Below are 16,533 nucleotides of genomic sequence, written 5' to 3'. Positions count from 1 at the left end.
CTAAAATGAAGGTATCAACAAAGTTTGTGTCATTCTTTTACCTTGTGGCTCCTTTGCCCATTTGCTTGAGGTCCAGTCTTCGGAGGTGACCATCTTTCTCAAATTGTTTTTTTGTTGATGCATCCTAGACAAAGTCAGAAAGACAGTTGCAAATCTAGTTTTTGCAGGCTTGATCAAATTCTTCAAATTTGTATAGCGCCTCATCATGTTTAGCAACGTAGGCCGGTTGTAAATGTAGCTATGTACTGCAATACTCCTTCCAAATGTCTTTTTCAATCTAGGTATCTTGAAATGTCTTCTAACATCAAGCCCAAGCAATGAGCAAAATATGGTGTCCAATACAAGTGTTCATACTTTGCTTCCAAAAACCTCCCCATAATGTAACAATAACGAAGAATTATTATTTTCAAGTTTTTAAATTTTAAATACAAAACAAACTATGAGTAAACAATCTTGATGTAAGGAAGGAGGAAATATTCTTACCCGCCAACACATTATCTATAGCACTATGAGTGATAACTTGCACTACATTCTCTTTTCCAACTTTCTCCACAAACTTGTCTAGTAATTCAAATAGCTTTCGTCCATCCTTTGAATAGCTAGAAGCATCAACCGACTCAACAAACATGGTTCATCTTGGACAATTAACTAAAAAGTTAATCAATGTCCTTCCTCTCTTATCAGTCTAGCCATCAGCCATTATGGAACATCTGTATTTTGTACAATCCTCTTTATGATTCTTCATCAAATCTTCAGTATGTTTCACTTCTTTTTGAGTTGGGTAGCCCGCACTTCATAGTAAGTTGGTGGCTTCATGCCAGGACCATATTGCCCAATGGCTTTAATCATTGGTCCAAAACTCTCATAATTTACTGCTTTAAAAGGGATACCAGCATCATACATTCACGTTGCAAATCTTTGCACTACCCAAGCTCTTATTTCTTTTTGGTAAGGGACATTTGCATCAATTTTGGTTTGCTTCCCTTTTGCTTGGTCTCTTCGATTTTTCACCACTGATTCAGGATTGGGTGTGAAGTAAACATCCATAGGCCCTTTTCTCTTTGGCATTTTTGATTTGGATTTGGATTTGAATGAACCTTGGCTGTTACTTGTCAACTTACGGCGTTGATTGACATTGATCTCAACAACATCTTCATCTTCATCTTCATCTTCCATGTCCATGTCATCGAAATCAAGCAACATGTTCATTTGACATTCCTATGACCTCTTGCGAGGTGTTGTTTCACCCAATAAACACCTCCATTTGATACTTTGCCACAAAAATTACATTCAAACTTATTTAAATTATTTTCCTCTACCAAATGGGCATATTGCCACGTTGGATCTTTTCTATTACTTTCAGATGTCATTTTTTACTTAGTACTTACTACACAACAATAAAAATAAATGAAAGAAAAACAATTTTAGTATAATGTAATTATGTGACCAATTAATTATTTGTATTTTATTTTATTTTATTTTTAAACAGAGACGAGGCTCAAAACAAAGGGAAAAAAGAAAAAAGAAAAAGAAGAACAGAGAGCAAACTAGCAAAATAAGAAAAAGAAAAGAAATAGAATAAGAAGGAAAAAAAAAAAAACAGAAAAATTTCACCCAACAACCAGCAACGAAGAAGGGAAAGGAGGAGAAGAAGAGGAAAAAAATTCACCCAGCAACAAGCACAACCAGCGAAGAAGAAGGGAAAAGAAAAAAAACCAACGAAGCAGCGAGCAACAGAGAAGAAGAAGAAGAAGAAATTCAGCCAACCAAACCCAACCCAGCAACCAACGAGCGAAGAAGAAAAAGAAAATAAAAGATAAAAAAATCGACAGAGCTTCGAATAGTGAAGAAAAAAAAAAATTTGTCAACAGAGGTTCGAACAGTGAAGAAGAAGAAGAAGAAGAAGAAAAGTACCTGGTTCGAGAGAGGAGCCCAGTCGAAGTTGACACAGATTAGGGATTTGATTTGAGTTGTATTCTGATTTGGGTTGTATTGTATTGTACATGAGTTGTAATTGTATGTGCTGGAGCCTTTTGGAACACAATTTTGAGCCGTTAGATCTGAATAAGGAAGAAAAACAAAAGCCCGCCTCCTCACTGCGCCTCTCCCAATCACGTTCAAGGTGCACGACTGCTCTACTACACCTTGCCTTGGCCTCCTTAAGTTGCGCCAGCTGCGCCTAGTGCCTAGGCGTACGCCTTCTTTCATAACACTGATTGGGGCAAAATTTCTTTTCTAATATGCGGAAGCCATTTTTTGTTATATTTGTTGGAATGTATCCCATATCGCCTGGAGTTGCCCATCTGTGCTAATTATAAGGTTTTAGTTTCATTTTTCTTAATATCTGGGTTTTAAGGAAATGTGTGGGTTGAGCTTTTCAGTTTGGTATCAGAGCTTGGTTGGGCTTGTGATTGGTGTGTCGTTTGTCCGGCTACTATATGTTGTGGTCCAGGAGAGTGTGTTGGAATGTGTCCCACGTCGCATAGAGTTGCTCCATCTGTGCTGGTTGTAAGACTTTAGTTTCCCTCTCCTTAACACCTGGGTTTTAAGGAGAAATGTGGACTGGGTTTTTTAATTTGGTATCAGAGCTTGGTTGGGCCTGTGATTAGTGTACCGTTTGTCCGGCTAGCGTTTGTTGTGGTCCAGGACGGTGTGTTGCAATGTGTCCCACATCACCTGGAGTTGCTCCATATGTGCTAGACTAAGGTTTTAGTTCCTCTTTTCTTAATACCTGGGTTTTAAGGAAAAGTGTAGGCTAGGCTTTTCAATTATATTGAGTCCATTTACAACATCCATTTAGAGCAATGCTTAACTATATGAAATGAAAGCATACATTTTTCTTGAATTATTATCTTACAACACTGCATAACTTCAATAATGAAATAAAATACAATACTCAAGTCACAACTTTACAAATCAGTACAAGCACACAAGACCGGTTTCTAGCGAACTTCTCTCTATACTTGAACTCTTCATCACCTATATATATATATAAGGAAGAGGGGTGAGTAATTGCCCAGTGAATTGCAAAAAAATAAGGCGGTAAATGAATGAACATCCATGAGCTTTAGAAATATAACATTCAACATAACTTGTTTATATCTTTAACTTGAACAAGGAAAAACATAGTTGACTTGCAAGCATTACATAGTGATGGACATTTCAAGGATAACAAGGTGGTTAACCGGCCCGGGTACTGGCTAAATGTAATAAAATGAGCTCGGCCATCATATCTGATTGGATATTTCCCCAATTGTGGGCTTGATCCATGAATGTCATCTAAATACATGATAAAAGAGTATAGAATGTTCATTTATAGCAAAACATATCAAAGCTTATAAACATAATCAAGTTTTGCATTGAAAAACATAATTTGACAAACATAGCATCACTAAATTACTACTCACAAATGGCTCTTGAACAAGGGTTTCTCCTCCAATGCTTGACCTACACAAAGCGTGAACAAGGCATTGAAATTCAATTCAATTTGTGAGCTCCTACTTCAATTCAAGTGCCTAAACATACTTTAATATTTCTCATTTATTTTCTTAGATTGTTCAAAGTCTTCCTAAGCTTATTCCAAGTCTATATCAAGTGTCAAATGCATGCCTAGAAACATTCTAGGTGATTAAGGTCTGAAGAATGTTGAAGTGTGTCTAAGACATACGTTAAAGGGCCCCAAGTATTCTACATCAATTTCATATACTAAGCATTAGAAAAATATCATGTTTACATATTTAAAGTTTAAGGAAAAAGCAAGAAAAAAAAGGAATCTAAGTTAGAAAAGGAATTAGCATGAAATGGTTAGGAAGAAAGTAAGCAGCCTTCACTAATTTAAACATATCTTTTTGTGTATTTATAATTTGGATGTGAGACCATCGCTATTGGAAACTCACCTAAAACCGAGTCCAAATGAGAGAGATATGCTCATTTGAAGTTGCAAGGTATAAGTTGAAATAGGGTTGGCCACATGTGCGCCCATCTTGGCCGCTTGTGCGGTGGCTGGGCCGCTCAAGCGGTGGACTTGGCCGCTCGAGCAGTGGGTCAAGACATGCAAAATGTGTTCTGTGCACTAGTGCTGGCCGCTTGAGTGCCCAGCAAGCAGAAAACAAACCTGAAGCTGTTCTTTGAGTTCTAAGGCTTCCCAACCTGATTTTCTTCATTTCTGCTGGAAATTTGTGTTAATGCATATAATAAGATAGTGGCATATGATAGTGGTGTTGGTGGTAGATGGTGGCATGTCTAGAATATGATAGTGGTGCTGGTGGTAGATAGTGGCATGTATAGAATATGATAGTGGTGTTGGTGGTAGATAGTGGCATGTATATAATATGATAGTGGTAGATAGTGGTAATATATAATATGTAAGTGGCATATAATGGGTTATAATGATGTTTGTAATATCTCCTATATAAGGAGTGTCATTTGGTCTTGTAAAATAAGAAGTTTTGAATATAACAGAAATATATTCCTTCTTCCTCATATTTTCGGAGTTCTTCTTCCTTATATTTTCTAAGTTGGTATCAGAGCTACAAAAAACACAGCAGCCCTAAAACCGTCATAGTCATGTCGGAAGTCACGTCCGAAACCACTTCAACCCCTGCCGCTGCCATTCCGGTGAAAACGTCAAACTCTCACTCTGTCCAAATCACCACCATCCGCCTAAATGGTGATAATTTTCTCCGCTGGTCACAATCTGTCCGGATGTATATCCGTGGGCAAGGAAAGATCGGTTACATCACTGGTGACAAGAAGGCTCCTGCTGTTAATGATCCGCTGTTCGACAGTTGGGACGCTGAAAATTCCATGGTTATGACATGGTTGGTCAATTCCATGGAGGAGGATATAAGCTCTAATTACATGTGCTATCCTACTGCACAAGAATTGTGGGATAATGTTAGTCAGATGTATTCTGACCTAGGAAATCAATCTCAAGTTTTCGAATTAACTTTGAAGTTGGGAGAGATTCGTCAAGGAGATGATTCCGTCACCAAATATTTCAATTCGTTGAAAAGGTTGTGGCAGGATCTTGACATCTTCGACACATACGAATGGAAATCGGTTGACGACTGCAACCACCACAAGAAAACTGTGGAAGACAGCCGTATTTACAAGTTTCTTGCCGGCCTCAACATTGAGTTCGATGAAGTGCGAGGAAGAATTATTGGCAGACCTCCTCTCCCATCCATTGGCGAAGTATTTGCCGAAGTCAGAAGGGAAGAGAGCCGAAGGAGCGTCATGCTTAAGAAAAAAGGTACTGGTGAATCAATTGAAATTTCTGCTTTAATTAGCGATGCTGCGGCCAACAAGGCTGCAAATTACCAGCGCAGGTTTGATGATAAGCCACGGGTCTGGTGTGATTTTTGCAACAAGCCTCGCCATACACGCGAAACGTGTTGGAAGATCCATGGCAAACCTGTCAACTGGAAAAGCAGCAAACAAGGAGAGAAGAATCATGGCTTTCCTACCGCTAATGAAGCCGATTCAGGTCCCTTCAACAAAGAGCAGATTGATCAACTCTTAAAGCTGATAAAATCCAACTCCTCATCCGGTACTCCTAGTGTTTTGTTGGCACAAACAGGTAGAAATCCTAAAGCCTTCTCTTGCCTAAACTTCTCTCCGTGGATCATAGATTCCGGTGCCTCCGATCACATGACTAGTTTTTCCCATTTATTTAGTACCTATTTCCCTTGTTCTGGTCATGACAAAATCAGAATAGCCGATGGTAGTTTTTCACCTATTGCAGGAAAAGGATTTATTAAACTAACTGAGAAAATTAATCTCAATGCTGTTCTTCACGTCCCCAACTTAGCCTGTAACCTTTTGTCTGTCAGTAAACTATCTAAGGATTCTAATTGTCGTGTTACATTTTTTGAATCCCATTGTGAATTTCAGGACCAGAACTCGGGGATGATGATTGGGCGTGCTAGGATGCTTGAAGGTCTTTACTACTTTGATGAAGTACTTGTTAGTAATAAAAAAGTTCAGAGCTTTAATAGTACTAGTTCAATCTCTGTTCGAGAAAAAATAATGCTATGGCACTATAGGCTAGGACATCCTAGTTTTCTTTATCTGAAACATTTATTTCCAGAATTATTTAAAGGGATTGATTGTTCTTCTTTTCATTGTGAAAGTTGCATTTTTGCAAAATTGCATCGCTCTACTTATTTGCCAAAACCTTACCAGGCTTCCAAACTTTTTTATTTGATTCATAGTGATGTTTGGGGCCCTTCTAAAATCACTACTCTTTCTGGTAAAAGATGGTTTGTTACATTTATTTATGACCATACCCGCTTATGTTGGATTTATTTGATGAATAAAAAATCTGACGTGAAAAATTTATTCACAAATTTTTACAATATGATTGAAAACCAATTTCAAACCAAAATTGGTATTTTACATTCTGATAATGGAACAGAATATTTCAATGAGCAGTTGGGTGAGTTTTTGGAAAAAAAGGGGATTTTTCATCAATCTACACGTCGGGATACCCCTCAACAAAATGGCATTGCAGAACGAAAAAATAAACATCTACTTGAAGTAGCACGTGCTATAATGTTTTACATGCATGTTCCTAAATATTTATGGGGTGAAGCAATTTTAACAGCCTCTTATTTGATAAACAGGATGCCTACAAAGGTGTTAACATACAAAATACTTTTCGATTGTCTCAAAACTTTTTTTCCTGACACGAGGTTGTTTTCTGATTTACCCGCCAAAGTTTTTGGATGTACTGCCTATGTTCATGTTCCTAGTCAATTTCGTTCAAAACTTGACCCCCGTGCTATAAAATGTGTTTTTTTGGGTTATTCCTCAAACAAAAAGGGGTATAAGTGTTTCGATCCTCAAACCAAGAAATTTCATGTGAGTATGGATGTGTCATTTGTGGAAACAAAATCCTATTTCCCCAACACTTCTCTTCAGGGGGAGACAAGTGGAGTAGAAGACCGTTTTTGGGATATTTCTATCCCGCTCCCCAATGTCATTTATCCTACACAAAAACCACATCTGTCTGATAATGATCACTTAGGAAAACCAAGTTCTATGGTGCCTAGTCAAGAAGATTCTTGTTTAGGGGGAGAAGTACTACAAAATGATCTAAATCCTGAGCTTCAGGTTTATACTAGGAAGCGATTTCATCTGAGGAATAATGACCCGAATGTCCATCCTAATGACCCGAATGTCCACCCGAGTTCTGGCATCGAAATTTTAGGTAATCCTATTCCTTCTATTTCCGACCTTGATGTTCCTATAGCAATTAGGAAAGGTGTCCGAAATTGCATTAAACATCCTATTACAAATTACCTCTCCTATCAAAGACTGTCTAAAAACCATAGAGCTTTCACATCTAGGATTTCACACTTGTTTGTTCCAAGGAATATACAGGAAGCATTGGATGATCCGAATTGGAAATTAGCAGTCATGGAGGAGATGAATGCTTTAAGGAGAAGTGGTACTTGGGAGATAGTTGATCTATCCAAAGACAAGAAAACAGTTGGGTGTAAATGGGTGTTTACGATAAAATGTAACGCAGATGGAAGCGTTGAGAGATACAAGGCGAGACTGGTGGCTAAAGGCTTCACTCAAACTTATGGGATCAACTATCAGGAGACGTTTGCTCCTGTTGCTAAAATAAATTCCATCAGAGTACTGTTATCTCTTGCAGTAAATTCAGATTGGCCTCTACATCAACTTGACATTAAAAATGCATTTCTCAATGGTGATCTTGAAGAGGAGGTGTTCATGAGCCTACCGCCGGGATTTGAGCAGAGACTTGGAAGCGACAGAGTATGCAGATTGAACAAGTCATTATACGGACTCAAACAATCACCAAGAGCATGGTTTGAACGCTTTGGGAAGGCAGTTATCAGTTGTGGCTTTTCGCAGAGTCAAGCAGATCACACAATATTTTATAAACATTCAAAAAACAGTAAAATTGCAATTTTGATTGTTTATGTTGATGACATCATTTTAACTGGTAATGATGAAGCAGAGTTAGCAGCCCTCAAAGAGAAACTCGCAAAAGAATTTCACATTAAGGATCTGGGAGCCCTCAAGTATTTCCTTGGAATGGAATTTGCAAGATCCAAGGAAGGTATATTCGTTAATCAGAGAAAATATGTTCTTGATCTCCTTGGAGAAACAGGTATGCTTGGTTGTAAGATGGTGGAGACTCCGATCGAGCCTAACTTGAAGTTACAAGCTGCTAAGGCTGAAGAAGTCAAAGAGAGGGAACAATATCAGCGACTTGTCGGGAAATTGATTTACTTGTCTCATACGCGACCTGATATTGCCTTTGCAGTCAGCATGGTAAGTCAGTTCATGCACTCACCAAGGGCAGAGCACTTTGAGGCCGTTTATAAGATCTTAAGATATTTGAAAGGAACTCCAGGGAGAGGCTTACTGTTCAAGAAACATGGACATCTTCAAGTTGAAGTATACACAGATGCAGACTGGGCAGGAAGTGTTACAGACAGGAGATCAACATCCGGATACTGCTCCTTTGTAGGTGGGAACCTAGTTACATGGGGGAGTAAAAAACAGAATGTGGTAGCTAGAAGTAGTGCAGAAGCAGAGTTCAGAGCTGTTGCCCATGGAATCTGTGAAGTAATGTGGATTAAAAGAATTCTTGAAGAATTAAAGCTTTCTCACCCGACACCTATGAAGGTCTATTGTGACAACAAAGCAGCTATATCTATAGCTCATAATCCAGTTCTACATGATCGCACAAAACATATAGAAGTGGATAAACATTTCATCAAGGAGAAAATCAATGCTGGCATAATATGTATGACCTACCTTCCAACAGGTGAACAATTAGCTGATGTGCTAACGAAGGGACTACACAAGAAGCAATTTGATAAGCTGACTAGCAAGCTGGCTATGGAAGATATCTTCAAACCAGCTTGAGGGGGAGTGCTGGAAATTTGTGTTAATGCATATAATAAGATAGTGGCATATGATAGTGGTGTTGGTGGTAGATAGTGGCATGTCTAGAATATGATAGTGGTGTTGGTGGTAGATAGTGGCATGTATAGAATATGATAGTGGTGCTGGTGGTAGATAGTGGCATGTATAGAATATGATAGTGGTGCTGGTGGTAGATAGTGGCATGTATAGAATATGATAGTGGTGTTGGTGGTAGATAGTGGTAATATATAATATGTAAGTGACATATAATGGGTTATAATGATGTTTGTAATATCTCCTATATAAGGAGTGTCATTTGGTCTTATAAAATAAGAAGTTTTGAATATAACAGAAATATATTCCTTCTTCCTCATATTTTCGGAGTTCTTCTTCCTCATATTTTCTAAGTATTTCCAAGCCTCAAATCATGATATCTAAGTTACAAATACATATATAAATGATGCATGATTCATGGAAAAACACTTATGCATTGAATCAAAATTTCATGAAACAATTCATAGATTTTGTTAGAAAATTCAGCATCTCTTTCCTTTTTGAAACCCTCCATTTTCATCTTTTCAAAGCATGAATTATCCTTTCAAAAATCGTGCAAACCAAAAGGAAATGTGGAATTATTACTTTCTATGAATCAAAAACATGAAGAACAAGGTCAAATCAACAGAAGTTTGGAACTTCTTGGTTGTTCTTAATCCTAGTTCAACCTCCTCCATTCTTTTCCATTTCTAGTCCAATTTAATCCTAATTTCTTCTTGTTCCTAGATGCTAGGAGAGTTTACTACAAGAATTAGGGTGAAATCTTACCTTAGAACACTTCTTAGATTGAATTTGTTGAAGTTCTTGAGCTTTCCCTCTTTTCTCTCTTCTCTATCTTTTTCTCTTTTCTTCCTCTCTTCTCTAGCTCCTTCATGTTAGTTCTAGGCTGCTGAACTCTCTTCTTCTTATTTGATTTGGGTCTTGAGCTTTTATTCGGTGAGGCGGGGCAAAAGGGAGGTGTATGCATAATTCATTTGTATGCCTCACCAATTAATCTAATCTCACTTGCTTAGCTTAGTTAATTGATCTTAGGTATAATTAATCAAGGTTAGTCTCTAATTAATCAAGGTTTAACTTAATCTTGCTTAGCCTAATTAATCTTAAAAGTTTCACTAATCCTGCTTAATAAACACTAATCCCGATTAGCAAAATGATATATGGTATTAAAATGACGAGTACATTAGTCGAAGATCTTTAAACTCCTCAATTAGTGCATAAGCACATGCTAGCATTCACAAATTCTAACTTAAGGTGTCCCCTAAATCTTAATAATCTTCAAGTATTTCTATTCTTAAGTTTGTCTTATCAATGCATGTTTTTCATTTCTAAGTTTCTTGCCAATTGTATTCATCTTTTAGGGTTTCATCTTATCAATTCCTATTTCTATCTCTAGAGTATTGTAAGATGATGAAATTAAGGTAAATATTCAGTCATGCCATATATAAACACTTTTGATATATTACACACTTGCTTGCCATGCTCAAGAGCGAACTAATTCTTAGGCATTAATAGTGGATGGTAGAATTCTCATGTTCAAAGTCTCCTAGCTACCCATTCCTAAGTTTTACCTTAAATATTTGTGTAGTAAGATGGTTAATTTGACTTAAGGTATTCAAGGATAGGTAATAATATAATTATAACACATGGTGTTCTTTGGGGTGTCACACCTCCTCTCTATGAAAACAGAGATCACTGCTTGGAGTTGACAGTAGGCCCCAAGGCTTATTAGTTGGAGCTGATAGCAAACCCTGAAAGTACTAGTATATCGTGACAAGTTAGAATTATGACTCCCGCGAAGGTGGATGAAGAGAAGCCTAAAAGTAAGGGACTTCCTTTCCATTCTCCCAGGCTAAGGACCTGCCTCGGTCGCAATGGCCAGACCAAGGAAGCCCCCTGGGGCTTGGTATGAGGCATAACCCAGTTGTTCTAGGCTTTGCTGTGACCCAAAACTAGGAAGCTGGGGATTTGGTGGCTAAGAGTAGGGGAGTCGCTGAGGTGGATTCAAGTATGGTTGAATGCAAGCTATAACTCTCGAGTAAGTTATGTTGCAAAACCATACTGAGTAAGGTGGTACCGAGTGAGCTATTACCGAGGTAAATACCCTCGAGGGAGATACCACCTCGAGAGGTGATATTGCGGGAGGTACCATCAAGGTACATACCAAAACATTACGTATCAAGGGAGATACGTGTCTACAGAGGCCCTACAATTAGGACAAGGAATATTCCACGTGATCCCAGAGTTACATGTTATCTCCCTATTGGCCATTTGGTATCTTCAGTATCATGGAAAAGTCTATAAATAGAGCTCATTTCCCAAAGTTTGAAAGGAGGATTTTTGGGGATTTAGGGAGATGATGCCCATTTTTATTGCCATATTCATTCCTTCCTAAACCATTTGCCCTACTCTCACCCGGCTACTCTCTCTCTAAGCCCTCAAATTATCTACCGTTTACATCCTTTTGCCTCTCTAAGTGATATTATTTACGCTTCACATTTCAGACCTCCTACAAAAAGCACCTTATCAAAAGGACACTCGTCTCAAGTATGGTGTGAAATTTGAAACTTTGAAACCTCCAAGGCTTCAACCAATGAACATAACAAAGAAGCGCTAGATTTGACTTTTCATATATTAAATCTCTTCCCCAGGGATGTGATGCTTATTAGGGAGCAAGTTGGTCAGGCTTGGGGAATCCATTGGATCAAAATGGCCTTGAGTTTAAGACTTAAGATTTAGTTTGGCATTGAGAATCACAATTATATCAAGGTTTAAGTTGGCACCCATTGGCAGCTCGAACTTTGGCTAGACATGTACTTATGAATCTTGTCATGGTTCGATCAGTGAGAATTTTAGTTTTAAGGTCTTGTGGCCTTCTATTCTACCATCCTGGAATTGGGTAATTGTTCTAGGTAATTTGGTCTTCGGCACAAGAATGTTGCAGATCATTTTATTTATTTTTTACTGTTTTTTGGCCAAAACCCCCTTCTTGGTGAAAAGGACAGCCCAAATGTTTTTAATTCGTATACCCCCTGAAGAAGAAGTGCGTCCTTCATGAAGGACAAACAAATTTGTTTCCATTTTTTTATGGACTCTTGCCCTTTGTGACTTATTTTATATTTCAAACTTTAAAATTATATAACTTTTGATCTATATATTGGTTTTTAATTAAATTAGTATTTTTAGAATCCTCTTATCAAGATCTATCAAACAAGATCCATATTAGCCATAAAATTCTTTAAAAAATAATATATAAAAAAATTAATTGTTGAAATTAATGTGTACAATAAAATTTTAATCTTATCTTACAATAAAATTTTCCTGTGAAATTTTAACATTTTAAGAAGACACATCCTTCATAAAGAACAAACAAATTTGTTTCCATTTTACTGTCAACTTTTAATATTTACTCTGTCAATTTCTAAAATTTTACTATAGTTTTTGTTTGGTGACAATATGTTTAGTTTTTGTTTGGTGACAATATGTTTATAAATGATGGTAGAAGTTTACTTTATTTGTTTATAAAAATTGACAGTTAACTTTTATCTAATTTGACATTTTTTTTTACTCCTACACAAAATTTTACTATGGTAGGCAGTAAAATTTACTATTTTCGCTATTGAACATACATCGACAACAATTTCGTTTGAGATCCCAATCTCAGTATTTGAACTAGTCATAACCAAAAAAAAAAAAAAAAAAAAGGCTTTGAATTTAAATAAACTTGCTAAAATTGGGAGATTTTTACAGATCTAAACCTCCAACCTTTATATTCAAATAGATCAGCCTTGGAGACGAGTCAATGATCAATGATTATGTAGAAGATATTTGTGATGTGAAAACCAACGTGCAAGAGAAATAGCGATGAATCTATACCAAAATGCGATGATTTCGCCTTCGAATAAGGATTTTATAGAGTATTTTAGAAGAAAAAAAATTGACAGCGAGAATGGTTTGGTGTATGCGAACCGTCTCTATCTCTCCATATACATACAGAGTTATTATAGTCAATTCACCTTATTTTTTAATGGAGGAGGGTGTTTTGCAAGATGCAATTAATTTGCATCCTTTTCGCACCAAAATGTTGAGCCAATGGGTTTTTGGCCGAAAATCCCTATTTTTTAATTCGTAGTTATTTCTCAAATGATTTTTGACTTGTGTATTTCTCTGCTTCCCAAAGAAATTAGAATCACTAGTTGACCTTTTTCTTTCTAAAAGCTCATGCATGTTTTGTTTTTGATGTTTCTGAATTACAAAAAAAAAGGGTGACCTAGCGTACAAGGCTCTCTCTTAAGTGGGGTCTAGGGCGGCAAGATTTAGAGAAGCTTACTCCCATTTTTGGAGAGGTGGTTTATATGACTCGAATCCAGACCACCAAGGACGATAACAGCAAGCCTTACCATTTTGGTCAAGTTGCCCTTAAAAAATGAAAAATAAAAATTAGAAAAAGGATTAGATGTTGCATGGGCTCTTCAGATTTTTGATTGTCCTGTGCAGGGTTCAAGTCCGAGCCTCCTAGGTGGGACACACATTTGTCAATCTTGTCAAAAAAACAAAATGCTAAGGCTACAAAACTCAAATGCAATATATGTGTTTGGAAGACTATAAAGCTCAAATGCAAACCGATGTTTCCCTCAAATTGAGGGGCATGTTATAGTGTTCATAAGCTTTGCTAAAATTTATTTTATAATATGTTCGCTGAGTTTAATGGAGCTTTTGATGGAAGGAAAATTTGTCATTTCGTAAATTTTTTTTCCTGAAATTATGTTCCACAAACAAACAATTACAGTTATGTAGTAATACTGAACTAAGGAAATGTAAAATCACCCTAATTTGTGCCATATTGTGTGAAAACAGTTTCAAATTAATAGAATGACTGGTAAAGCAATGTGAAGTTTCCTTATCATATGGGTGTTGTAGCTTTTTTTTTTTTTTTTTTTCCCCCCTCTATAAATACCAACTGTCGGTCTGACAATCCTTTTGGTTAATCTTCAGGTTTCAACTGGAGTAGGTTCCCAATCTCAGGATACTCCTGCTCAAGCTCCTCATGCATTGAAGAACTTCTCGATGTCTCAAAAGGAGAAAACTCTTGAAGAACTTGTGCGAGACCAGTGGCTCTGTTCCATCACAGATGGTAACATTGGACTGGGGCTTAGATCCTTCCTTGATCTGCGCAGTTGGTTCCGTAATAATGATATTCCTGCATGCGAAGTTTGTAATGAGGCTGGAATTAAGGTAATAATTTCTCCAATTTTATTCTCCAGATATAAGGAATATACTCTCTGATGAAGTTGTTTATAACTTGGAAATGTTTTACTATTGCGTCTTTAGTTGAGACTTGAGAACATAGAAATTCAGTTTGAAGATCTGAACTGTATATCAACTGGAAGCATTTTCTTGCATTGCTTCTTTTGCTTCCTGAGGATCCAGAAGATTGCATGTCATGTATGACTGCAATAATATGATCAAAGGAAAACTCTTGGCAAAAAATATATAATCATACTTGGTTCCACTCATTTGATTAGGAGTTCGTATCTCTACTGTCTATCCAGTCCCAAGTCTGTTGTTTGTGGTGGAGTGCTTTGAGTAGGATCTGATCTAATCTCAGCAGGCAAACTCCTTCCTGACCCAGCTCACCTGCCTCTGAAGCTGGAATGCCTTTCTAGAGGTAGCTACCCGAGGAATCGAAAAGTTTGAAGTGAGATGTGGATGTGTAGTTTAGTAATGAAATACAGTAGTGCCCATACCCATTAGGATAGTAGTAAGAATCTCCCACATTCCATGTGTGACAATTTCTAAAATTTGGGTAACTTCTTGCTTGATCTAAGCTTATGAACATTTTCATAAGCCATGTAGTTTTATATTATTTGAACTAGAATGTAATAATGACCATCATCTTACCATAATTAGAAGTATCTTCAAGCGTTTTACAATTGTTTCTAGGTACATGAGTGTCTCATATGCTACACCCACTGAAATTGCTTTTCAAATTTTAAAGTGACTAATTTGCTGTCAATTTTCTTTTATTTTTTCAATAATCTTCCCCCCCACCCAACCCCAAACCAACTAACAATACTTGGACACACATAAGGTCTTTGTTGCTGCTGTTGAATCTTCATATATTCTGCCGTGATTATTTTGAGCAGGCAGAGTTGTGCGAAAATGAAGGTTGTACTGTTCGATTGCATCAGTACTGTCTAAAAAGGAAATTTTCCCAGAAACGGGTATCATTTCAAACTCCATATTTTCGAACTTCAAATTAACTTAATGAATTAAATTAAATTAAATTGCTGAATCTATGATTTGCAGGGTGAGAAAGTTTGTCCAGGTTGTGGCACTCCATGGCTGCTTCCTGTTTCCAAAATAGAAACTGTGGAGGAAATTGATGATGACACAAATGGGTCCACTCAGAACCAGCCACCTCCTCCACCCTCCATGAGAAAGAGGCTCAGAACATCCGGAGCTGTTGTTGATTCCGGTACTGCTGGATCTGAATCCTCTCTCGTGCCGCCGGTGTCTACTTCTGATGCTAGGAGGACAGCGCGAAGGTCTGCCCGACTGAGATGAAATATGTCTAAAAGCTCTTCTCTGTTGGAGTACTAATTAAAAATATATTATGCTGTTTATTTTGCACCAACAACTTGCCATTAGTTAGTACATATTAACCTCGCAGAACCATGTTTAGTGTTCCATAGCATAGCAGCATTTTGTGTATACTCCATCAATCTTTTGTTTATGGTTAATATATAATTTGCTCATCGGTTTCCATCATGATGCTGTGAATATTAAGTCTAAATTTTCATTTCCTGTGTCAGCAGCAATTGAGTTACTGAATAAAAAGGTTGAAAAAACAATTCAGATTATATTAGTCTTGCTTCTCTATTTGTTTAAATAGCTCGATTTAAAATATGTGAGAGAAGTTGTGGTTTCCACAGCAATGGGTTCCATCACTGTGGAACCCATGACTTCTTTACATTTTTTGGATCAGCCGATTTGGTTATTGAAAAATGCTTCAATATATGTAATTGCCGTGAGCATCACTAAATCTCTTGCCATATTTATATGTACAAATGTTTATGATACCATAGAGATTTCATTTTGACCACTCTTAATATTTGGGTGCCCGCAAAGCTCCTCAATGATGAAACAAAGATAGATAATCTTCTTAGTCCTCCCAAAATAGCTATCCAACTGGTGAGATTCTGAACCCAAATCCAACCCCTCTTTTAGCCAAAACGTTTTCAAACCTTTAACAATGTTTTCAAAAGAGTTGAGTATCACTTCATGCATTTTGACGAGTCTTATCACACTCCAAATCCAAGGCATGATTCGAGGCATGACTAGTCATGGGTCACAGGGCCGTAGTTTAAGGCACACGTAAACTTATACAACAAACTACAATTGAATAGTAAATGATGCAATTTTATTCCGATGTCATAAATAAATCAATACCCAATCCAATGACAATTCAAATAATAAACAAAATAATTCTAACTAGATTTGAACCAAAATGTATGCACAAAATTGACATAACTAGCTAAATGTAAGTGTCCTAGAGATCCATGCAATAGG

The 16,533-nt window shown here is 37.1% G+C and overlaps 1 protein-coding gene across 1 annotated transcript in view; it reads left to right on the top strand.

Annotated features, from left to right (window-relative positions):
• The window catches only part of LOC114321671 (uncharacterized), a 47,550-nt gene extending 31,818 nt beyond the window's left edge, over positions 1–15,732 (top strand). The window contains exons 4-6 of the mRNA XM_028268872.2: positions 13,957–14,196; positions 15,108–15,185; positions 15,271–15,732. Of these exons, the coding sequence (XP_028124673.1) occupies positions 13,957–14,196; positions 15,108–15,185; positions 15,271–15,528 (576 nt within the window). The 3' untranslated portion in view covers positions 15,529–15,732. The remainder of the gene's footprint in view (positions 1–13,956; positions 14,197–15,107; positions 15,186–15,270) is intronic.
• The last annotated feature ends 801 nt before the right edge of the window (positions 15,733–16,533 follow it).

The sequence above is a fragment of the Camellia sinensis genome, chromosome 14, assembly GCF_055761805.1.
Source record: "Camellia sinensis isolate YWXY chromosome 14, ASM5576180v1, whole genome shotgun sequence".
Lineage (NCBI taxonomy): Eukaryota > Viridiplantae > Streptophyta > Magnoliopsida > Ericales > Theaceae > Camellia > Camellia sinensis.
Note: the sequence above shows the minus strand (reverse complement) of the source record. Positions and strands in the feature narration are given on the sequence as shown.